The 18,548-nt window shown below is 37.1% G+C and overlaps 1 protein-coding gene across 5 annotated transcripts in view; it reads right to left on the bottom strand.

Moving 5' to 3' along the window:
• Positions 1-1,738: 1,738 nt before the first annotated feature.
• The window catches only part of LOC113039647 (inositol hexakisphosphate kinase 1-like), a 40,862-nt gene continuing 24,052 nt past the window's right edge, over positions 1,739-18,548 (bottom strand). For all 5 annotated transcript variants that reach the window (XM_026197617.1, XM_026197618.1, XM_026197620.1 and 2 more), the window contains exons 3-6: positions 9,742-9,946; positions 8,465-8,646; positions 7,182-7,357; positions 1,739-4,796 (exon numbers count right to left, since the gene is read on the bottom strand). In XM_026197617.1, the coding sequence (XP_026053402.1) occupies positions 4,302-4,796; positions 7,182-7,357; positions 8,465-8,646; positions 9,742-9,946 (1,058 nt within the window). In that variant the 3' untranslated portion in view covers positions 1,739-4,301. The remainder of the gene's footprint in view (positions 4,797-7,181; positions 7,358-8,464; positions 8,647-9,741; positions 9,947-18,548) is intronic.

Raw genomic sequence — 18,548 nt, 5'->3', positions numbered from 1 at the left:
CTTTCAAACCATGTCTCTAAATGAGAATATTAACAGGAACATTGGAAATCTGAACATATAAAACACATCTTGAAAAAAGTGATGTAAAATGATGCCTGCTCTTACATTACTTGTGTCTCTGACACTTCAATTTCTTCCTAGTGATAGAGTAATTAAATCTGGCTCTAACTAATAGAGGAGGGACAGGTGTTGTTTTTCTCATTCGGAGAAATGCTCTTCGATACCTGCCAGTGTGTGTTTGCTGTTCATTCAATGTAGCAGGATGGCTTTTGGTTTCCTGACCTCTCTTGCTGTTGGCTGTAGTTCATCTGAAGCTGATGTGACAACACCAATGCTCAATCACAAACATGACCTCTGATGAGTTCAATGTTATCTGCTGTTTCAAACAGCTCTTGAAAGATGGTTCTGGAATCACTCTCTTTCTGTAATACACCAAATCTGCCCCAGTTGTGGTATACAATGGCCTCTTTGTGCTGAATATATATTTACATTAAATATTTTAAATTATTTTAATATTTGTATTTATTTATATTTGAAGAGTTAATTTGCAAAAACAGATACTCCCTTTTGTTTTTTATTTTTATCATGTTTTTATTTTGTAAACTGTTTTTTTTAGTTATGTTTTGACTGAGATGAACTGGAATGCACCATGAAAAAACAAGTTTTTGCAAATGAACTCTTCATTTATATTTCTCTAAATGACACACGGACTGATGCATCATCATGCTGCACATGCTGAACTATTAGCATATTACAGTTTAAGAGTAAATACACATTGTTGTTAATGGGCATTTCCCCAAAATACTGGAGCGGCTTTAATGTCTCATCAGTTTCTGTTGTGACTGGTGCTATCATTTGTTTTGTAATTTTTTTCTGTCCCTCAGGAAATGCATATTGCATTTGTCCTAGTGGTTTTCATTAATATCAGGTCTTGGTTATTTTACATTGTTGAAATTAATCAGTTGTTCAGTTAAATTCTAGTACATAATGAGAAATTCTCAGTTTTGGCTGGTAAGTTGAGGGATCTAAAATCTTTCTATTATTTTTTTAATTGTAATTTTGTATAGTACACAGTATTCTTATTCTGTCATGATAACTCTCAGAAAGTTCTTTGTATGAAGTTGTATTGTTTTAATAAGTGTTTTGTAATTTTATTTTGGTTTTACAAATTTTGTAGAGTACATTGGTCAGTGACTGTTGTTTTACAACAGCTGCAACCTGTGAATCATGATATCATTATGTCAGATTGAGTTTGAGCTCTCTAGAGTTTCATGACAGTACTTTGTATTTAAGGTTTTAACTTCATTAGTTATGAAAAAAATAAATTTTCCAGTTAACTGGCCCCGCCCCAGACTCGTACATCTTATTATATCTAAAAAGACAACAAGGGATTGTTCACCCAGAAAAATAAAATAAAATTCTATCATAATTTACTCACCCTCATGTCATTTGAAACCTTTTCTTATGTGGATTATAAAATAAGGTATTTGGAAAAATTTTGGTAACTAAGCTGTTTTGGTTAATGACTTTCATTGTATCAAAAAATACTGAGGTGTTTCTCAAATTATAATTTATTTTTCATATGTTATGTTAGGCCATTGCACCCTAAATGTTTATGTGTAATAAATTATATGCTGAATCAAGTCGAATTTATTTAGCAATTAATTAATTGATACATCATGTAACTAACTAGATTAAAAATCAAAACATCAAAATAATAAAGAGACAAGACAACATTTCTTTAATAAACAATTTATAGCTCACATTCGTAGTTGTCATATTTTTTTTCTTAAAAAAATACCTATCCATGCAACAACAATAAAGATAAAAGGATCTTTTTCTTTCTTTTTATGCCAAATCTATGAATCCGTGTTCCTGTCTTCTGTGTTGACAAAAAAGAAAGGTTTAATTACACAAACCAGTTACACTTTAATCAATGACGCCAACATGTTAGGAATTACGATCTCTTAAACGTAACTTGAGAACATTGCTCATTATTTATTGTGAGGGAACACATCACATGTGGCATTTGTTCTTCAAACATTTCCCTTCAGCGGTTACAGAAATGATCGGATGACTTTGTTAAAACAGTTGTTAAACAAACACTCCTGGGTGTCCAGGTTATGGCTATTGACCAAAATCACACGTCTAAATACAGACACATCCCTACGGCACAACTCCGCATAGATGCCATGTTTTATAATGATGATTTATTATTTATACACATGATCACCAATAAATGTAGGACAAGACGAATGAATGAAGTTTATATATTTGCTCAACTGCTACCACAAGCAGATACGATGTCTGTTTCCCAGAGAATGAAAAAAGTGTCCATTTTCAGTAAAAGGATGACACCATAGTGCAATAAATGCTTCATCTAGACAGAGACCATGCTGAAGGTGTCATGATGAGGAGACGATCTCCACTCGACTGCTGATGTGACTCACAAAGACAAACCTAGACACCAATCTTGCTACATTTGCTGATGGTGGGCAGAATGTCACTGCTCTCAGAAAAAAAGGTACAATAGCTGCCACTGTGGCAGTATCCTTTCAAAAAGCACTAATATATACCATTTATATAATAATTTGTACACTTTAGGTGACAAATCTGTATATTCAAGGTACTAAAAGAGACCTTTTATGGGTAAGTAAAGTACAAAGGTGTACTTTTGAAAGGGTACTGTCCCAGTGTCAGCTTTTGTACCTTTTGTTCCCTCAGAGTGTACAGTACGTGTAATTAAAAGACAACACTTCTAAATAAGTCTGAAAAAAAGAAACAAAATAAAAAATCATGCTCTTGTAATGTGTTCATAATAATTTACAGTGCAGATGTTAGTGAGCACTATCTAAAATAAGCTTCTTAAATTAGTCGGTTTATGTTGTTTTTCAACAAAACAAAAAATTGTTTAAAATATTAAGACTTGTTTATAAAAAAATTAAGTCAAAGATAAAATGAGACCTAAATCAAGATAAAAATGTAATCTTTAAACAAGTGTTAATACCTTACACAATTTAGCTTTTCAGGATTTGTTTTGAAGATGTTTAAATATTTTGACAGATTAAGGAAATTATTATTATTATTATTTTTACAGCGAGGCTTACTGACAGGGAAAGACTTTGTAACACATGGGTAATCTAAATTCAAGACTAGAAATACACTATCCCACCAAAACCCCTACGACTTATAAATCACGGAGGGGGGATCAACAAAATTGTTCAAACTCTTAACATGTAATGACTGCTTTTAACGCACAGAGTAAGACAGCTACCAAAAAGCCCAAAATATAATAACAATAAAATAAAAAAGCATCCTCTGACCAGTTAAATAGGCTCGCATAGCTAAGCTGTGAATTCAACTATTGCCATAAGGCCAGTTTCATCCTCTTGTCATCAAAGACGAGTGGTTTAAATCTCCTTTAAATGCCCCGACTCCTACAGTAAAGCTTTGACCAACTGCTCTGAGCTGAATTTACTCCCTTTTAAACTCTTGGAGAAATACTGAGTGTTTATACAGAGAACATATTTCACTCTCCCTCACCCAGAAAAAAATAAAACATCACAAGAGAAAACAACATTGCATGAAGATATTTTTTTTAAAACCATTAAGATTCTTTTCTTTTTTTTTTTTGCATGGTGACATTATTTTTATAACAAAGCATATCTTCCCTGTCTCATTAGTACAGTATGATGTGAACACATAATGATACAGCATGTTAATGGCAAAGTACAGTTGCTAATGTGTGTCTGGAAAAATATGTTATGAATTATAATAAGAAGAATTTGGGGGAGAAATGCTTTCAGGCTAAATTTGTCATGAAAATAATGTCACAAAAATCTTAAAGGTCCTAAAAATAGGCTTTGTTTATGCAATACAAGATTTTTTTTCTTTTTTTTTCTTTTAGGGTGACCTGGATTTTTCTTCTTGAGATTCTCACATGTACACACACACACACACACACACAGAGACACGCTTTCTCTCTCTTTAGCATTGCCACACTCTAAGAGAGACCCTGACAGCGGACACGGCCTGAGGTCATGGTTCATTCCTGCAGTGCTTCAGCGGGCCACATGGTGGCGATGAATCCATGGGACAAACAAACTGAAACCATCTTCTATTGAGGGGAGGCTAGGAGCCATTTCTTCTCTGGCAGCAGAGACAAGAACCTTCATAGGTAGAGGTCACCTCCATTTCTTGTGTACACCAATCCCTCACGGTTCAAACACACCTTTAGGTTTGTGTCAATGTGCAATCTCTACAAACGTCTATGTCTCTCTATGAAAAGCTGCAGGGCAGAGCTACTGGTTCTCGTTGCGGATTTCCTGCAAAATGTCGATGAGGCTCTCCAGTCCGAGCACGTATCCGCGGTCAGGTCCGTCGTGGATGGTTTGGTCATCCCGGAAGCCTTTGAAGGTGCTGTGGGCGAAGTCGATCATGCGCACATCCACGCTCAGCGTCTGGCGAGGCGTACAGGGCTCCGAGGCCGGAGGGTTCTCCACACAGCCCTGCTTCTCCGGCTCCGAGGCCCTCTGACAACCAGCGTCCTCAGACTCGGGGTCCTTGCCCTCGTAGATGATGAGCAGCGAGCTGGAGTAGAAGCGGTACGAGGCCTGGCGCTCCAGCACAGCCTTCAGGCTGCATAGTTTGCTCAGGATGGGCTCGAAAAGGTCTTTACGCAGCTGCGTCCCATTGTGCATGAACTGAAAGAGTGCGTGTCGAAATCCCTCGATAGAAAGACTGCGGCCATAGTACTTGTTCCTGCATAGATAGTGACCGGTGTCCATCTGGTAGACCTGCAGAACAAACACAGGAGACACAGGGGGCTTGAATGATTGGGAAAACACATGAACAACATGTGAGGAAAGACGGCCAATGTGGGTTGTACCTTTTGACATAAAAATAACAAAAATGTTATCAAGAAGAGAGTGTAAAAAGAATGCCCCTTCCAAACTGTCTTCCCTCAGACAAGCTTTGATCAGTCTATGGACAGAAATGAAATCACCCTGCTTTAGTCCCTATTGCTCATGCCTCATTTTTGAAAAAGACTGAAGAAATGTTCTGCCATTCCTTTACAGGTCTATATATCAATATCAGTCGATGTGTTTTCATTGCATACAGCATGTAAGAAGACTAGTTAATAGTGTGAACTGCTCCCTAAACTAAACTGTATCAAAGCAAAGTATTAAAATAAAAAGTTATGATTAATTTTTACTTGATGGTTACTCCACATGACATTTAGTTATTACAGTTTTTTTAACAGTTGTTAAGACACATTTAACAGTACTTTATTCACTTTTTCAGCTTGGCACAGCTGAAAATGCACTAAATCTACCAAAACATTTTGTAGCTGCCTCACTAGCACAGGATGTCACCTAACAAACACACTCTGTCACTCATAAAACAAGGACCTAAGAAACACTAACAGCACTGTGGCATTACAGAATATCTTCTTTTGTAAGAGTTCTTTACAAAACAAGAATGACAGCTCTCTGCTGTTTAGAATTCACTGCAAATATAAGTTACATCCATATTTACAATAAAGTATGAAATTATTCAAAAGTTCCCATCTTGTAAAGATGGTATTGAAACTGAAAGGCTTTATATTTGGTATATATTTCAATTTGTTAATATAAAGTGCCAGCTGGGTTGTAGCTATATCAAGTTCAGGCAGTGTTTGTGTCTAAATGAGAAAAAAAATCATGCAATTTAAAGATGTGGCCACTGAATGCCAAAGCAGTGATAAATGATCCACAGTTTTGCCACATGAAGCTGTTGAGCTCACTGTGTGTGAAGAGCTTTGAAAAGTGGCCTAAGTATTGAGAAATGGGTTTGTAGCAATAAAAAAAACCAAACCTGGCACAACTTCTTAATTTTTTCCCTTTCTTTATCAAGAACACTTATAGTATTTGTCATTTATCCATTTGTGTGTGTACACTAACTCAGGCTCTGGCTGGACACCTGCTTTATTACACTAAGAGCTGATAAATGTCAAATATTAATTGTTGGCTTCAAATCTCTTGTTATCTCCAAACACAACCATATTTTTGACATTGATTATGTTGCATCAACTAGTGCTATGACAAAGATCATAAATGCTGTCTATTATGTGAGCAAATATCTGCCAGTGTGCTAAGAAAAATCTACTTAATAAAAGTTAATAAATAAATAAAAATAGTTTTATTGTTCTTCTTGTTTCAAGAACAAGAATACAAATGACTACCCTAAAATTAGTTTTCATGCCAGTGTAAGGGATTCCTGTCCTATTTTAGTTTTTCCAACTTGGGCCACCTACAACAGGCCGAGGTTAACCAACTACACTCTTAAAAATACAGCTTCCAAAAGGAGTTGTGGTAACAATGCCATAAATATACCATTTTGGACTCTCAACAGAAGGTTTCAGAGAATATTTTTTATAATAACCCCCCTTTCTTTCTAAACAAGAAGAAAATGTTAAATCTAAAGTACCATTTTCCACTAAAAAGGGTCTTTAGTACAATACAATGGAATGAATCTATGGAAGGTTAAAGTTATTTATGGATGCCAATGAAGAACCTTTAAAGGGGTCATGAACTGACATTTTGAGGTCATTGAACTATAAAAACAACCTGCATGTTTCAGAATGCAATTTTTTTCATTTTAGTCTAAAAACAGTTTATACTAAATGCAGTCTTGATATCATTCAGATGAGTCATTTATTCTTACGTATGTTAGTGATATTGTGACAAACATGCACACATTTACTAGCCTCGTCTGCATTTTCTGGTGATTATTAAAGGGATACTGGCTCGCAGAACATGATTTTTACTCCATATTTTAACACTGCATTTGTAACATAAGTAATGTAATTTTGTTGACATTAGTAACTGTAATCAACTTACATAAATTTAAAAAGTAATGCATTAAATTCTTGCGTTATCAGGAGAAGAAATTAGAATACTGTAATGTGTTATACTCTGTCCACGCCTATTCAAACAAAGCGTTATGATGAGGGGGTTAAAACAGGACAGAAAATTGCCTTTTAAGTTATATTTTTTTATTAAAAATCTTGATGACATTATAAATGGACCTCAAAGAACAAAACAAAAAGGAAGTTCATGACTCCCTTTAACTGTAAGAGTGTGAAACTACCAGTCATTGCAGTTGCTCCACTAAGCGTCTTGGGTTAAAGCCATACACACCTGCATGCCACACACACGCACTCCTAATGTGGCAGATGTGCTCTGCTCACACTTCTTCATCTGCCGGGCAGCTTTCTCCTCTGACGCGTCGTCGCCGTGCTGACGGGTGCCCATCTTCAAGTCCAGGATGCAGGGGTAGACGAAATGATGCACTACGTTCTCCAACAGCAGGAATTCTGGTGGAGGTTTATGGTCAAGAATCATAGACAACAGAGGAAACATACATGCACAAAGAATGTTTATTTTTTTTTATGTATTTACATCAGTGTCTGTCTGAATACTCAATTTCGATTGCGTGGAATTGCCTGTGTTAGAACGGTGATAATAGTGCTGTTTTTGAAGTAATTACACTTACAGCTTAATTTTTTATAAAGGGATGCTAAATGATAGCTGAAGATTTAATTATCCCATATTTAACAAATTTCGAAAATGTTTGTAATTAGTCTGTGAAAAATTAATCTGAGTTAAACTACAGACAACGAGAGGTCCTCTGTGGTATTCCTAATAATCTCATAGGATGGACATTCACTCGTATTACTGGACAAAGCCATCGAAAAGAAGAGTGTGTGTTTACTATAAGACCATTAACTATGACAAGCTTGACAATGTTATTATAATCTGCCCGTCGATGATTTCTAGCCAAAGCCTTTCATAGAAACAAAGAGTTCTCTCTTTTGAAAAGCAAACTAAATCATTTATGATTAATGAGGATTTTTGAGAAATTCCAGTTAGAATCCTAAAAACATGAACATCTGCTTCCCGTTCCTGTGAATTACATATTTTAATATATACGTGCTTCATCATATTTAATCAGATGTTACAATGCTTTTGAGAAACAGCCCACAACTCTATTTCATTATTTTTAGGCTGAACTGCATTTTCTGGGAAATGCAAGACCTGATGATATATGACTCACAGAACCATGAAAGCAGAAGAGTGCCTGCTAATTGTAAACAGATTTACATCATGCATGATTTTTAATGTTGATGCATGGAGTTTAAGGTTAACATGCGACTGAATAACTTTTAGGATTTGGTCCTTTTGGATTTGTTTTCAAGTGACTTTGTATTGAAGTGGGGACCTCTCCCATTTTATGAACCACAGAAAAATTTATTAAATTAATTTTATCTGAAAAGAAGACTATTGAGGCAAGTAGAAATACAATTTTGCAAGCAGTTTCAAACTTTTTAATATAGCTGGCTGCTTCCCAGAAAGTAAAACTGAATTTCTCTGTCAACTATACACTGTTTATGAATAAACTGTGCTGTTCTAGAGCAGGATACTGTAGAGTTTTCTGTCTTTGGAGTCAGAGCGCATGCGGCTGAGCTGTTGTTTGTGGCAGCGCAGACTCCAGGGGTTGTGGCTGATCTTCTCTGAACTCAGGCCGCTGTTGCTGTCCAACATCTGGAAGGGCACATCTGAATGCATCTGTAGGTCCAGACGAGGACTCTTCAACTCCTGCAGACTACACAGACACACTAATAACCAACAAAGCAGTGCAACTGTGCCTGTTGAGAATGTTTTGTTATTGTGAAACCCTTAAAATAAATGTATTTTATATGGGAATGTTTCATTGGCAAATACACAAGTTTGATTCAGACAGATGTACTTGTTATAAAGCACTTTTTTGTTATTATCACAGTTCAATTTCAGTATCTTCTTACTGCTAAGCCATTAGATCCAATGAATATATAATCAGAGCTCAGCTTGATACTGGTTCAGAATTAATGTGTTTGGAAAAACACATTCTCTGAATATTTGTTTTGCCATATTTCATGAATAGGGTACACCTTGAGGTACATTTATATAAGAATTAGAAGTTCAAATATGATATTTTGTATAAATCTATGTATTTTGCCCTTTGCAACCAGGGCTGCAAAAATAAAAATATAAAGTAAATGTGAAAGAATTTTGTATAAATCTATGTATTTTGCCCTTTGCAACCAGGGCTGCAAAAATAAAAATATAAAGTAAATGTGAAAGAAATATATATATATATACACATACATACACATGCAATCCAACAATTAAATCAGAAAATGCAATGTAAATAAGTTTAATGATCTATAGCTGGGTGCCATCAGCATAACAATGTACCAAATTTATGGAAGATTTGCCCTAAAGGCACTAGATAAATAATAATCAGAAGAGGGCCCAAAACTGAGCCTTGAGGCACACCACTAGTAATCTTAGACAACGTAACTTAATCAGACAGCGTAATGTAAAGTAGAAAAATGTTCAAATAAGCAACGCTTAACAATTTTTGTTAAAACAACATATTTTTTCCCCATATACTGTATGATACAATGTAAAGGTGCTGAGGGCACCCTGGGAAATTTGTTTTTTTCTATTCAGAAATTTTTCATTTCTTTGCTAAGGTTGATAATTCTGTTTTAATAGCAGAGCAAATGACAACAATTCTCGATCCAAAGATCTTCAGTCCAAAGTATGGTTATCTATTTCATATAGATAGACTGTATCTAAGAAAAGTATTCCATCTTGTCCTCAGCAGTGGATTCTGTTACACTAATCACCAGCGTACGGAGCAGCATTCACTCACTTGTCATTGCTGTCGCCATCGTGAGCTGGTCTGTCCTCTTTTTGCTCGCTGCTGGAGCGGTAGAGGCTACGGCGAGAGTGTTTTCGGCGAGGCTGATCTCTTTCGGACAGCTCTTCATGGTCCAGCCCCTCGCTCTCTTCGTATGGATATGCCACCAGATTGATGTAGCCATCAGAGTCACCCTCAAAACACACCAGCACCACACCTACAACATCAACATTACTTAGAACTTGTGCATGCTAAGAATCCAACAAAGAAAAATGTCCAAAACATCCAACAATGTTTTTTACATTGATTTAGTTCATATGAATTGCAAATTATGACTCAAAAAATGTATTCCAGATTAAGGACTAAATTATTGTTTCAATAAACGTAGATATTACATTAATAACAACGTGTCATTTTTTGCTTCTTGTGTATTCAAGCACTTTAAATTGGTAGTTGTTTTTAAAGTCCAAAGCCACATTCATGGAATGACAAACCAACACACAATTACTGACCACAATTCATTACCAAAAAATGAATAGTAAATATTATTTTAGCACTCCTCTTTTGAATGATTGATTGCATTCTGTACATTCTGCCAAGTCCAATAATTATTCCGTACCAATCCAAATTCAAGTTTCACCTTCAGCCCCATGCATTGACACATTGGTACCTGTAATTATGACAAAACTAGTTTGGGTAAAGAGAAGGTCAAAATGTATAGTGAAGACTGTGCATGGACTATAACTTCAGAACACTAATATAATGAAGAAGATCAAACATTTGAACAGTACATGTGGTATGATGAATAAAGAAGTTCAGATGGATGCACATGTGTGGGAAGGACAGAATAGCAGCTTGTGGGAAGGGCTGAATAACCCATCATGCATCTGTGCTAAAGCTCATTTTTAGTTCTATGATGCATCCTCAGTGATGTCAGCTTAGCAACTCGAGCTCATGAATGAAAACTGCAATGATGCTAATGAGCCAATTCGGGAAGAGCTCTGTTTAATAGTCTTCTCAGCTCCACATCAGCAGCCTTGAGAAGACCTGTGCTGCACACCCGGTCTGATCTGCAGGCAGTTCTTTTCAGGCATCTGCTCAGCCCGGCCTTTCATTACACATACGTTTTTCTATATTCTGGCTGCTTTCAAAGACGTTTTCTTTTAAAAAGAAGCATCTGATCTGTGACACCCACAAAGACTAGAGACAGGGTGTTAAGTAAGCCAACAATTATTTTTAATTTATAAATGTTTAAAAGTAACCATTTATAAATCATTTACATTTAGTCATTTAACAGATGATTTTATCCAAAGCAACTTACAAATTGAGGACAATAGAAGCAATCATAGCAACAAGAGAGCAAAAGTACACAAGTGCTGTGACAAATCTCAGTTAGTCTAATACAGTACACATTGTGAGTAAAAAATAAATAAATAATAATAATTAGACCAAAACAAATGGAACAGAATAGAAAAGAATAGAATAGGTAAGTGCTAGTATTAATTGGTCAGGTACTACAATGTTGAAGATAAAATGTTAGAATATGTTAATGCAGAAAAAACAGATCAATGGGCAGGTTTTGGTAAACAATTAAAGACTAGCCCAACAGGGAATAAAACCTATGGAAGGACATCATGAATGAGGTATTAGGAAGATTATAGATCTCTCTGATTAACTGAAAGCTAATTTATGCAATGGAGAAAACCTGGACAGAATCACGGAGCCCAGTCATAATAATTTAATTTACTGTATAATGCAGAATGTCACAGAATTTTATGAATTTTAATCATAAGTAAAAAGACTGCTATTTAAATTTAAAGTCTGCATGTTCTGTATTTCTCAGTGTATGAGCGGCACATTTTTCGTTTACTTCACATACTCAAGTATGCCTGATGTTTGTAATGTTTTTAGTGTCTGCTATCTCACTAATATGAACACCCAAACTTCATCTCCAGAGCTGCTCTGAGTCACTTCCCCAGCATTTCATCATTTAATTTGATTAAACTATTGTCAGATATACACAGAATCTCAATGGTCCTCGCTACAACACGGCAAATTGAAGGTCTGGTTCATCTTGAAGAAATGATAACAGAACATTGCATTTCTATATATAATAATAACATATTAAAACTTTTTAAGGAGTATCACACATTTAATTTCATATTTTAATTTTACCTTTTGACTCATTACATTGTAAAATATTAAATACACTGCATTATATACATTCTTTAAGCCTTCATTTGATTATCACATGACAATAAATTGTACTAAAATTATAAATCCAGAACATTTAAGAGAAAAGATAGAAACCATGAAAAGTTAGTTCATAAGGTTCAATTGTCTTAAAAATTAAAAAATATTTTATTGTAACTTTTGAATTATTATGAATTTTAAATAAATTGCTAAAAAGATTAATAAAATGTAATCAAAAAATCAAATAAAACACAGGGCCCTAATTGCAGATGCAAAACACTAGTTTTAAAACATTACCTGGATTTCAGCATTGATGATCACAATTATACAGTAAGTCACAATAAAAAACAATCTGACAAAATTAATCATGCGCACACGGATTTATTCAATAAAACAAGGACCACTCTTACTTCTTAAGAAGATGAATGCTTTGTGCAAACTGTAGGATTGAAATAATTGGAAGCATATTTCCTTTTTTTTTAGGTGATGATTTTGCCAGCCCTAAAACTTCTGAAACACTTCTGACACTAATCTTTAGTGTTTGTGCTCATCCTACTCTGTTGACATTTGAAAACAATGCCATGTGATTCAAAAGGACAGGGCTATTTATAATCCTTGCTGTGACTAAATGAGAAAAAATAACAAACTTCAATGTTACTCTAGCAAGGCCTGAAATAGTCAGTGGAAGTTAAAGATGTCCGGCATGCATTTTAGCCCCTTCAAAACTCACAGGGAGAAGTGGTTCATATGGAAGGCATGCTGTGAATCTAGAACGTGACATGTTTTCGGGGGTGGTGAGGGTTAACACAGGACAGATGCAAAAATACATGAGTGTCACACATACAAATTCCACTGAAGACAAATAATAGCAGCTCAGACTGCCAGTTATGGGCGGCCTGAACTATGCTATATGAACTGAGCCTTATTATAAGAATGCAAACCTATTTTAGGACAACATTTTTCCACATCATCACATATCTCAGAATGTCAATGTAATCTTGTAAGCATCGAGGAAAAAAAAAACAAAACAAACAATTCAGGTCCCAAAATAAATACAGCATGGAGGAACATTTACCTATTCTTTTAACTGCTGTATCTGTTGTTTTTTCTTACAGTCGTAAGACAAAGACAAGAAAGATACAGGTATGTGAGGTATGGTGAATATTAAGAGATTTTGTAATTCGAGGGGCTCATTTGTGAAGTGTGTATATAAAATAATAAGTGACAAGGGCAAATATTCCCTCGTAGGGCTGGCCAATATGACCAAAAGATTTATATAATCAATTGATTCATTTAACCCATCATTTAAAATGTAATCCAATTAAAATGTAACAATTACATTTACAACAAAACATTGCATTTTATTTTTTGTCAAATAAGAATGTATAAAATAAAACATGGATGAAAACAATATCTTGGTTGCATGATATTCATTAAAAATAATTATATTATTACCTATTTCTTAGTGAACTAAGCCTACATTTTAGTATACAACAGTTATAAGCTATTTCTGTCATAATTTGTTCAAGTTAAGCCTGTAAAATTTATCCATAGAACTCTGTAATGTAAAAAGCATATCATCATCAACATTAATTTTATTGTGATCTCGATATGATATGGTGCATCACCCAGCCCTAATCTCTTATACAGTAGATGGTTTCAATGGCAATAGCATAAACAAACGTTACTTGGCGTTTATGGCCATAACTTAACCTCTGGTTAACCCAAATACAGTCAATAACAACATCTTGAGTACATCTTGAGTAGATTATTTTTGATAACAAGCTTAAAGGCCGTGTTGCAAGGTAAATTTTTTAACGAATATGTGCAATTTGCTTGTTGGAAATAAACATTTAAACTGTTATCCATCGATTTTATGTTGTTGGGTATCACAAAACGGAATATAATACGAAAAAATAGGTACTATCTTACAGCGGTCTCCTTTCCCCCACAATGCATTGCATCACGTCACGTTGGGGAGAGAATTTACCAAAGCCGCCTTGAGAGCATTGAGAGTGACTAGAGAGACGAGAGTATTCAGATAGCGCAGAACGCAGATTATAGATAAATATATATATATAGATAGATAGATATACTAGATACAGTATATAGATAGACAGACAGACAGATAGATAGAGAGATATCGACCAACAGCGACCCAAATGCACTCACTTCCCTACAGCACAAGCTTTCTAACGCAGTTTACATGGGACGGCACCCACACAAGCTCCTGTCAAACACAGCGACAGACACACGGCTACGTTTGCAACAACATTTTCACCGGAGGACGAGATAAACGCTTAGAAACGTCCATATAGCTAGCATGATGCCTTCTATTTCTAAATGACAAAGACAAAAAGTTTATCAGTTCTATGACACTATGACAAAGGTTACCAGTAGCTATCTGAACTAACGTCATGATCACTGACCCTAGATATAAAGAAAACGTTGATTTTTCACTCGGTGCTATTCAATGACAGTAATAAATAAATAAAATTATATATATATATATATATATATATATATATATATATAGATATGTGTGTGTGTGTGTGTGTGTATGTGTACGTATGTGTGTGTGTGTGTGTCGTTATTGTGCACTGTGCACTGTGCACGTAAACTAGCTCCAGTGCTCATTGCTGCGATGTTAAATGATAGCAACTCACCAGGAAACTTCACCCTCTCCACTCATTCTCCTCGGACCATGCATTACAGGCTTTGACGGACATCAGTTCTTGGCAATTCCTCATTTGCCCTCTCACGACTGGCTCGATCGAAATTACACAGCTACGGGCCATCATACATGTTTGCTCTCGCCACCTCTTCCTCATCCCGGTCATTCGCTATAGTTCTGATGCTGCGCGCGTTCCAGGCAGGTTTTTGAGCTCGTAATCACTATTTCATACCACTACTAACGACTTTGTACCATTCCATGTAAGTTACGCCAAACTTTCTGATCGCAAGTAATTGTAACTAGATTATTTATTTTATTGTAAATCGTTTTTTCAACGTGTACTATCATCGGGCTGTCATCGTTGTTTCGCGTGCTGTGTGACCTCAGAACTCGGAGTGCATCGATCTAGTATGACACACGAGTTCACGGGTGGTAAGTCACGGATTTGATTGCCGTTCCTGTGCACTTTCATGGGTTTAAGGTTGAAAAAACACGGGTTACGGGTTGCCTGGAACGCTGCATAATACTAGACTGAGGCTACCTTTCCTCGACCTCTCCCTAACATGACGTCATCACCGAGTTGCGTAAAAAAACTGTTAATACCAAAAACTTAAAAAATAGGTCTTTAAGACCATTTTTGAGACATTTTAAAAATGATATCCATATCTTGAGTGATTTATGTACCCATTAATCGAAAGTGGTGTTTAACCTGCAACATGGCCTTTAATATGTTTTCGGCATAAATCAGACAGTCTTACTGAAAATACCAATTAATTCTCTCCCAACAGGAGGTGCTTTAAAGCAGGAGAACAGCTAGGTTACATATGTAACCCTCGTTCCCTGAAGGAGGGAACAAAGATGTTACGTCAGAATAGACTGGTAAATGTGGTCTTGCCTAAGAGCCCAATCACCTTCGGGTGGTAACAAAATGAGCCAATGGTATGCGGAGTACCTTGGTCTGTGGAATTTGCATCGTGAGCTCCACCCCGCTGTGTGGGAGCAGTGCGACCAATGTGCTTCACTGAGGAGATGAGCCAAGTGGCCCCGCTGGGGTTATATACACAACCTAAATGTTCCCTTTCAGTCGATCATGCTCTGTGTTACGTCAGAATAGACTGACAAATGGGGTCACCAGTAACTCCAGTGACCTGCATAAGTAAAAGCACCTTGTTGCGAGGCCAGCGTGAGCAAATGGCTATACCTTACACAGGATGCACTAGGTAGCATTTTCCAGCTGGAAGTATGCTAACAGGTTGACTGCTCATAAGAGGTCTTTCAAATTGCCAAAGAGGGGAATCACAACACATGGAGGCACCTAGTCCAACACAGTGGCTGACCGACAGGGCATGCACACAAGTGCTAGACACCAACGGTGCTGGAGGAACCCAGGGTTCTGAACTGTGGAACTCACCTGAGGGGAATAGCGCATGCATCCAGTCCATGGAGTGGAATGGCACAGCAAGCAGAGTGACACCGAGCAGGTCCTGTTTACGGGCCCGAAGGGGCAAGTACCCGGGAAGATACTGGCTCTACATGGAGAATATAGAATCTCGCAAATGTGTTAGGTGACGCCCAGCCTGCAGCTCTACAGATGTCTGTTAGCGAGGTGCCATGTGCCAGTGCACAGGAGGAAGCCACACTCCTAGTTGAGTGAGCCCTCACCCCTAGGGGGCATGGCAGGTCTTGAGCCTGATAAGCCAAGACAATAATATCCACTATCCAGTGGAATAACCTCTGCTTGGAGACAGCCTTTCCCTTCTGCTGGCCTCCGTAACAAAGAGCTGGTCTGAGGTCCTAAAGCACTGAGTTCTGTCTACATAAGTGCGGAGCGCACGTACTGGACAAAGCAGCACTAGGGCTGGGTCGGCCTCCTCCAGGGGCAGCGCTTTCAAAGTCCACCACCTGATCTCTAAAAGGAGTGGTGGAAACTTTGGGCACATATACAGGCTGGTATCTCAAAATAATGTAAGAATTGGCTGACCTGAATCACAGGCACACTTCATCGGCTGAAAATGAGGGACGAGACTGCTGCCGTGATAGCTAGTTGGCTGCATGATTAAGCCTGTGTAGGATGTGAATGGCACTAAGTGACCTCAGATGCTTCTGACTCCACAAGAGGAGATGGTGTGCGAGTTGCAACATGCGATGGAAGTGTAGACTGCCCTGATGGTTGATGTACGCTACTGTCACAATGTTGTCCATATGGACCAGAATTTGCTTGTCCCTCAGCAGGGCCATGAAGAGGTGCTGAGCAATCCGTACTGCTAGAAACTCCAGGGAACTGATAGCCACTGAAGTCAGGGTCCTGTCCAGGAGCCTGATACAGCATGCCAGTTGCACATGGCACCCCAGCCCATGGCAGATGCATCTGTTGATACAACAACATTGCTCGTAAGCTGCGCGAACAAGGCAACTGAGTCTATTTCCATATTGAGAAAAGAGATCCTCTGCATAGGGGAGAGTTTGCTCTTTTCCCAGTTGAGCCGTAGACCCAGACGAGTGAGTTATCTGAGCACCAGATACCTGTGCTCGCACAACTTGATCAAAAGTTCAGATTATGCCCATGATAAACAATGCACACTGTCCTCTTCAGGGTAACGTTATTCTTCTTGTGTAATGATGCAGTATAGTATAGTGCTACTCACAGACAGCTCTCAGTAAATCCGTAAAGTGAAAGTGAAACCAGTCTCACTTTAAACTTTAATTCCATACCTGAAAATCATAGCTATGATCCAACTTAATTTTTTGTTATGTTCAACCTATGGATATTACAGATGTTACTGATTTAGATAATGAACAAAAATGCACCTCTGCATCCTAACTCAAGCTACTATTAAATGTGCATTTCTAAGACAACACAAAAGTGATATTATTGTTAATTTTATAAGGCAACCCAAACCTGTTTCTTGATTTGAAACAATATCACTCATTAGGACATGCAGAAACTAAGAAATAAATTTTTCTATTTAGATATTTATTTTGTCAAGGAAAATTATTGGACTAGTTTCTACAGCTTTCACTTTGGAGCAAAAATCTGGCTTTAAACTTAAAAGAAATAAAGATTCAACATTATTGTGATAATTATAGATATCGATTGATATTTTTGGCCATATCGCCCAGCCCAACTGGAAGTTAATGTGGTGAAAGTGAAAGTCACGACATTTGCCAAGTATGGTAACCCATACTTGGAATTGGTTCCCTGCATTTAACCCATCTACATGCACACACAGAGCAGTGAGAAGTGAACACACCCTGAACACACACACAAAGCCGTGGGCAGCTATATCCAGCACCCAGGGAGCAACTGGGGGTTTAATGCCTTGCTCAAGGGTACTTCAGTCATGGGTATTGAGGGGGGAAGAGAGTGCTGTTCATTAACCCCACCCCGAACTCCTGCCAACACTGAGACTCAAACCTGTGACCTTCAGGTTACAAGTCCAACTCTCTAACTATTAGGCCACAGCTGCCTACTTAGGGGCAGGTGCGTGCACCAGATGAAACCGTCTATAATGGGAAAAAGCTGCTGTGACTTAAATCAAATTAATGCATTTATCAGACGCTTTTATCCAAAGCAACTTACAGTGCATTCAGGCAGTTTTCAGTTAACATGTGCTCCCTGGGGATTGAATCAACGACCTTGCCCTGCTAACACAATGCTCAACCACTTGAGCCACAGGAACACTGACTTAACCTTCAACACAGAATATGAAGAATATGGGTGAAGAATATGAAGAGAAACAATGTGGGTGATGTTTTCCAGGGCTTCAACAAAGGATTATACTGATAATTTATTAATCAAATGACTATTAGAAGAATTAAAGTTAAGATTTAACCGAACACATCAACACAGATTATTTTACTGATTAATCAGTAGATTATCAGATGTTTTCCGAACTATTTTCTTGCCACTGTTATTTCTGTTATATGTTTATTTTGTTATTGGGAGGAAAGC

This window comes from Carassius auratus, chromosome 22, assembly GCF_003368295.1.
Source record: "Carassius auratus strain Wakin chromosome 22, ASM336829v1, whole genome shotgun sequence".
Lineage (NCBI taxonomy): Eukaryota > Metazoa > Chordata > Actinopteri > Cypriniformes > Cyprinidae > Carassius > Carassius auratus.
This window is presented reverse-complemented; position numbering and strand designations above follow the sequence as displayed.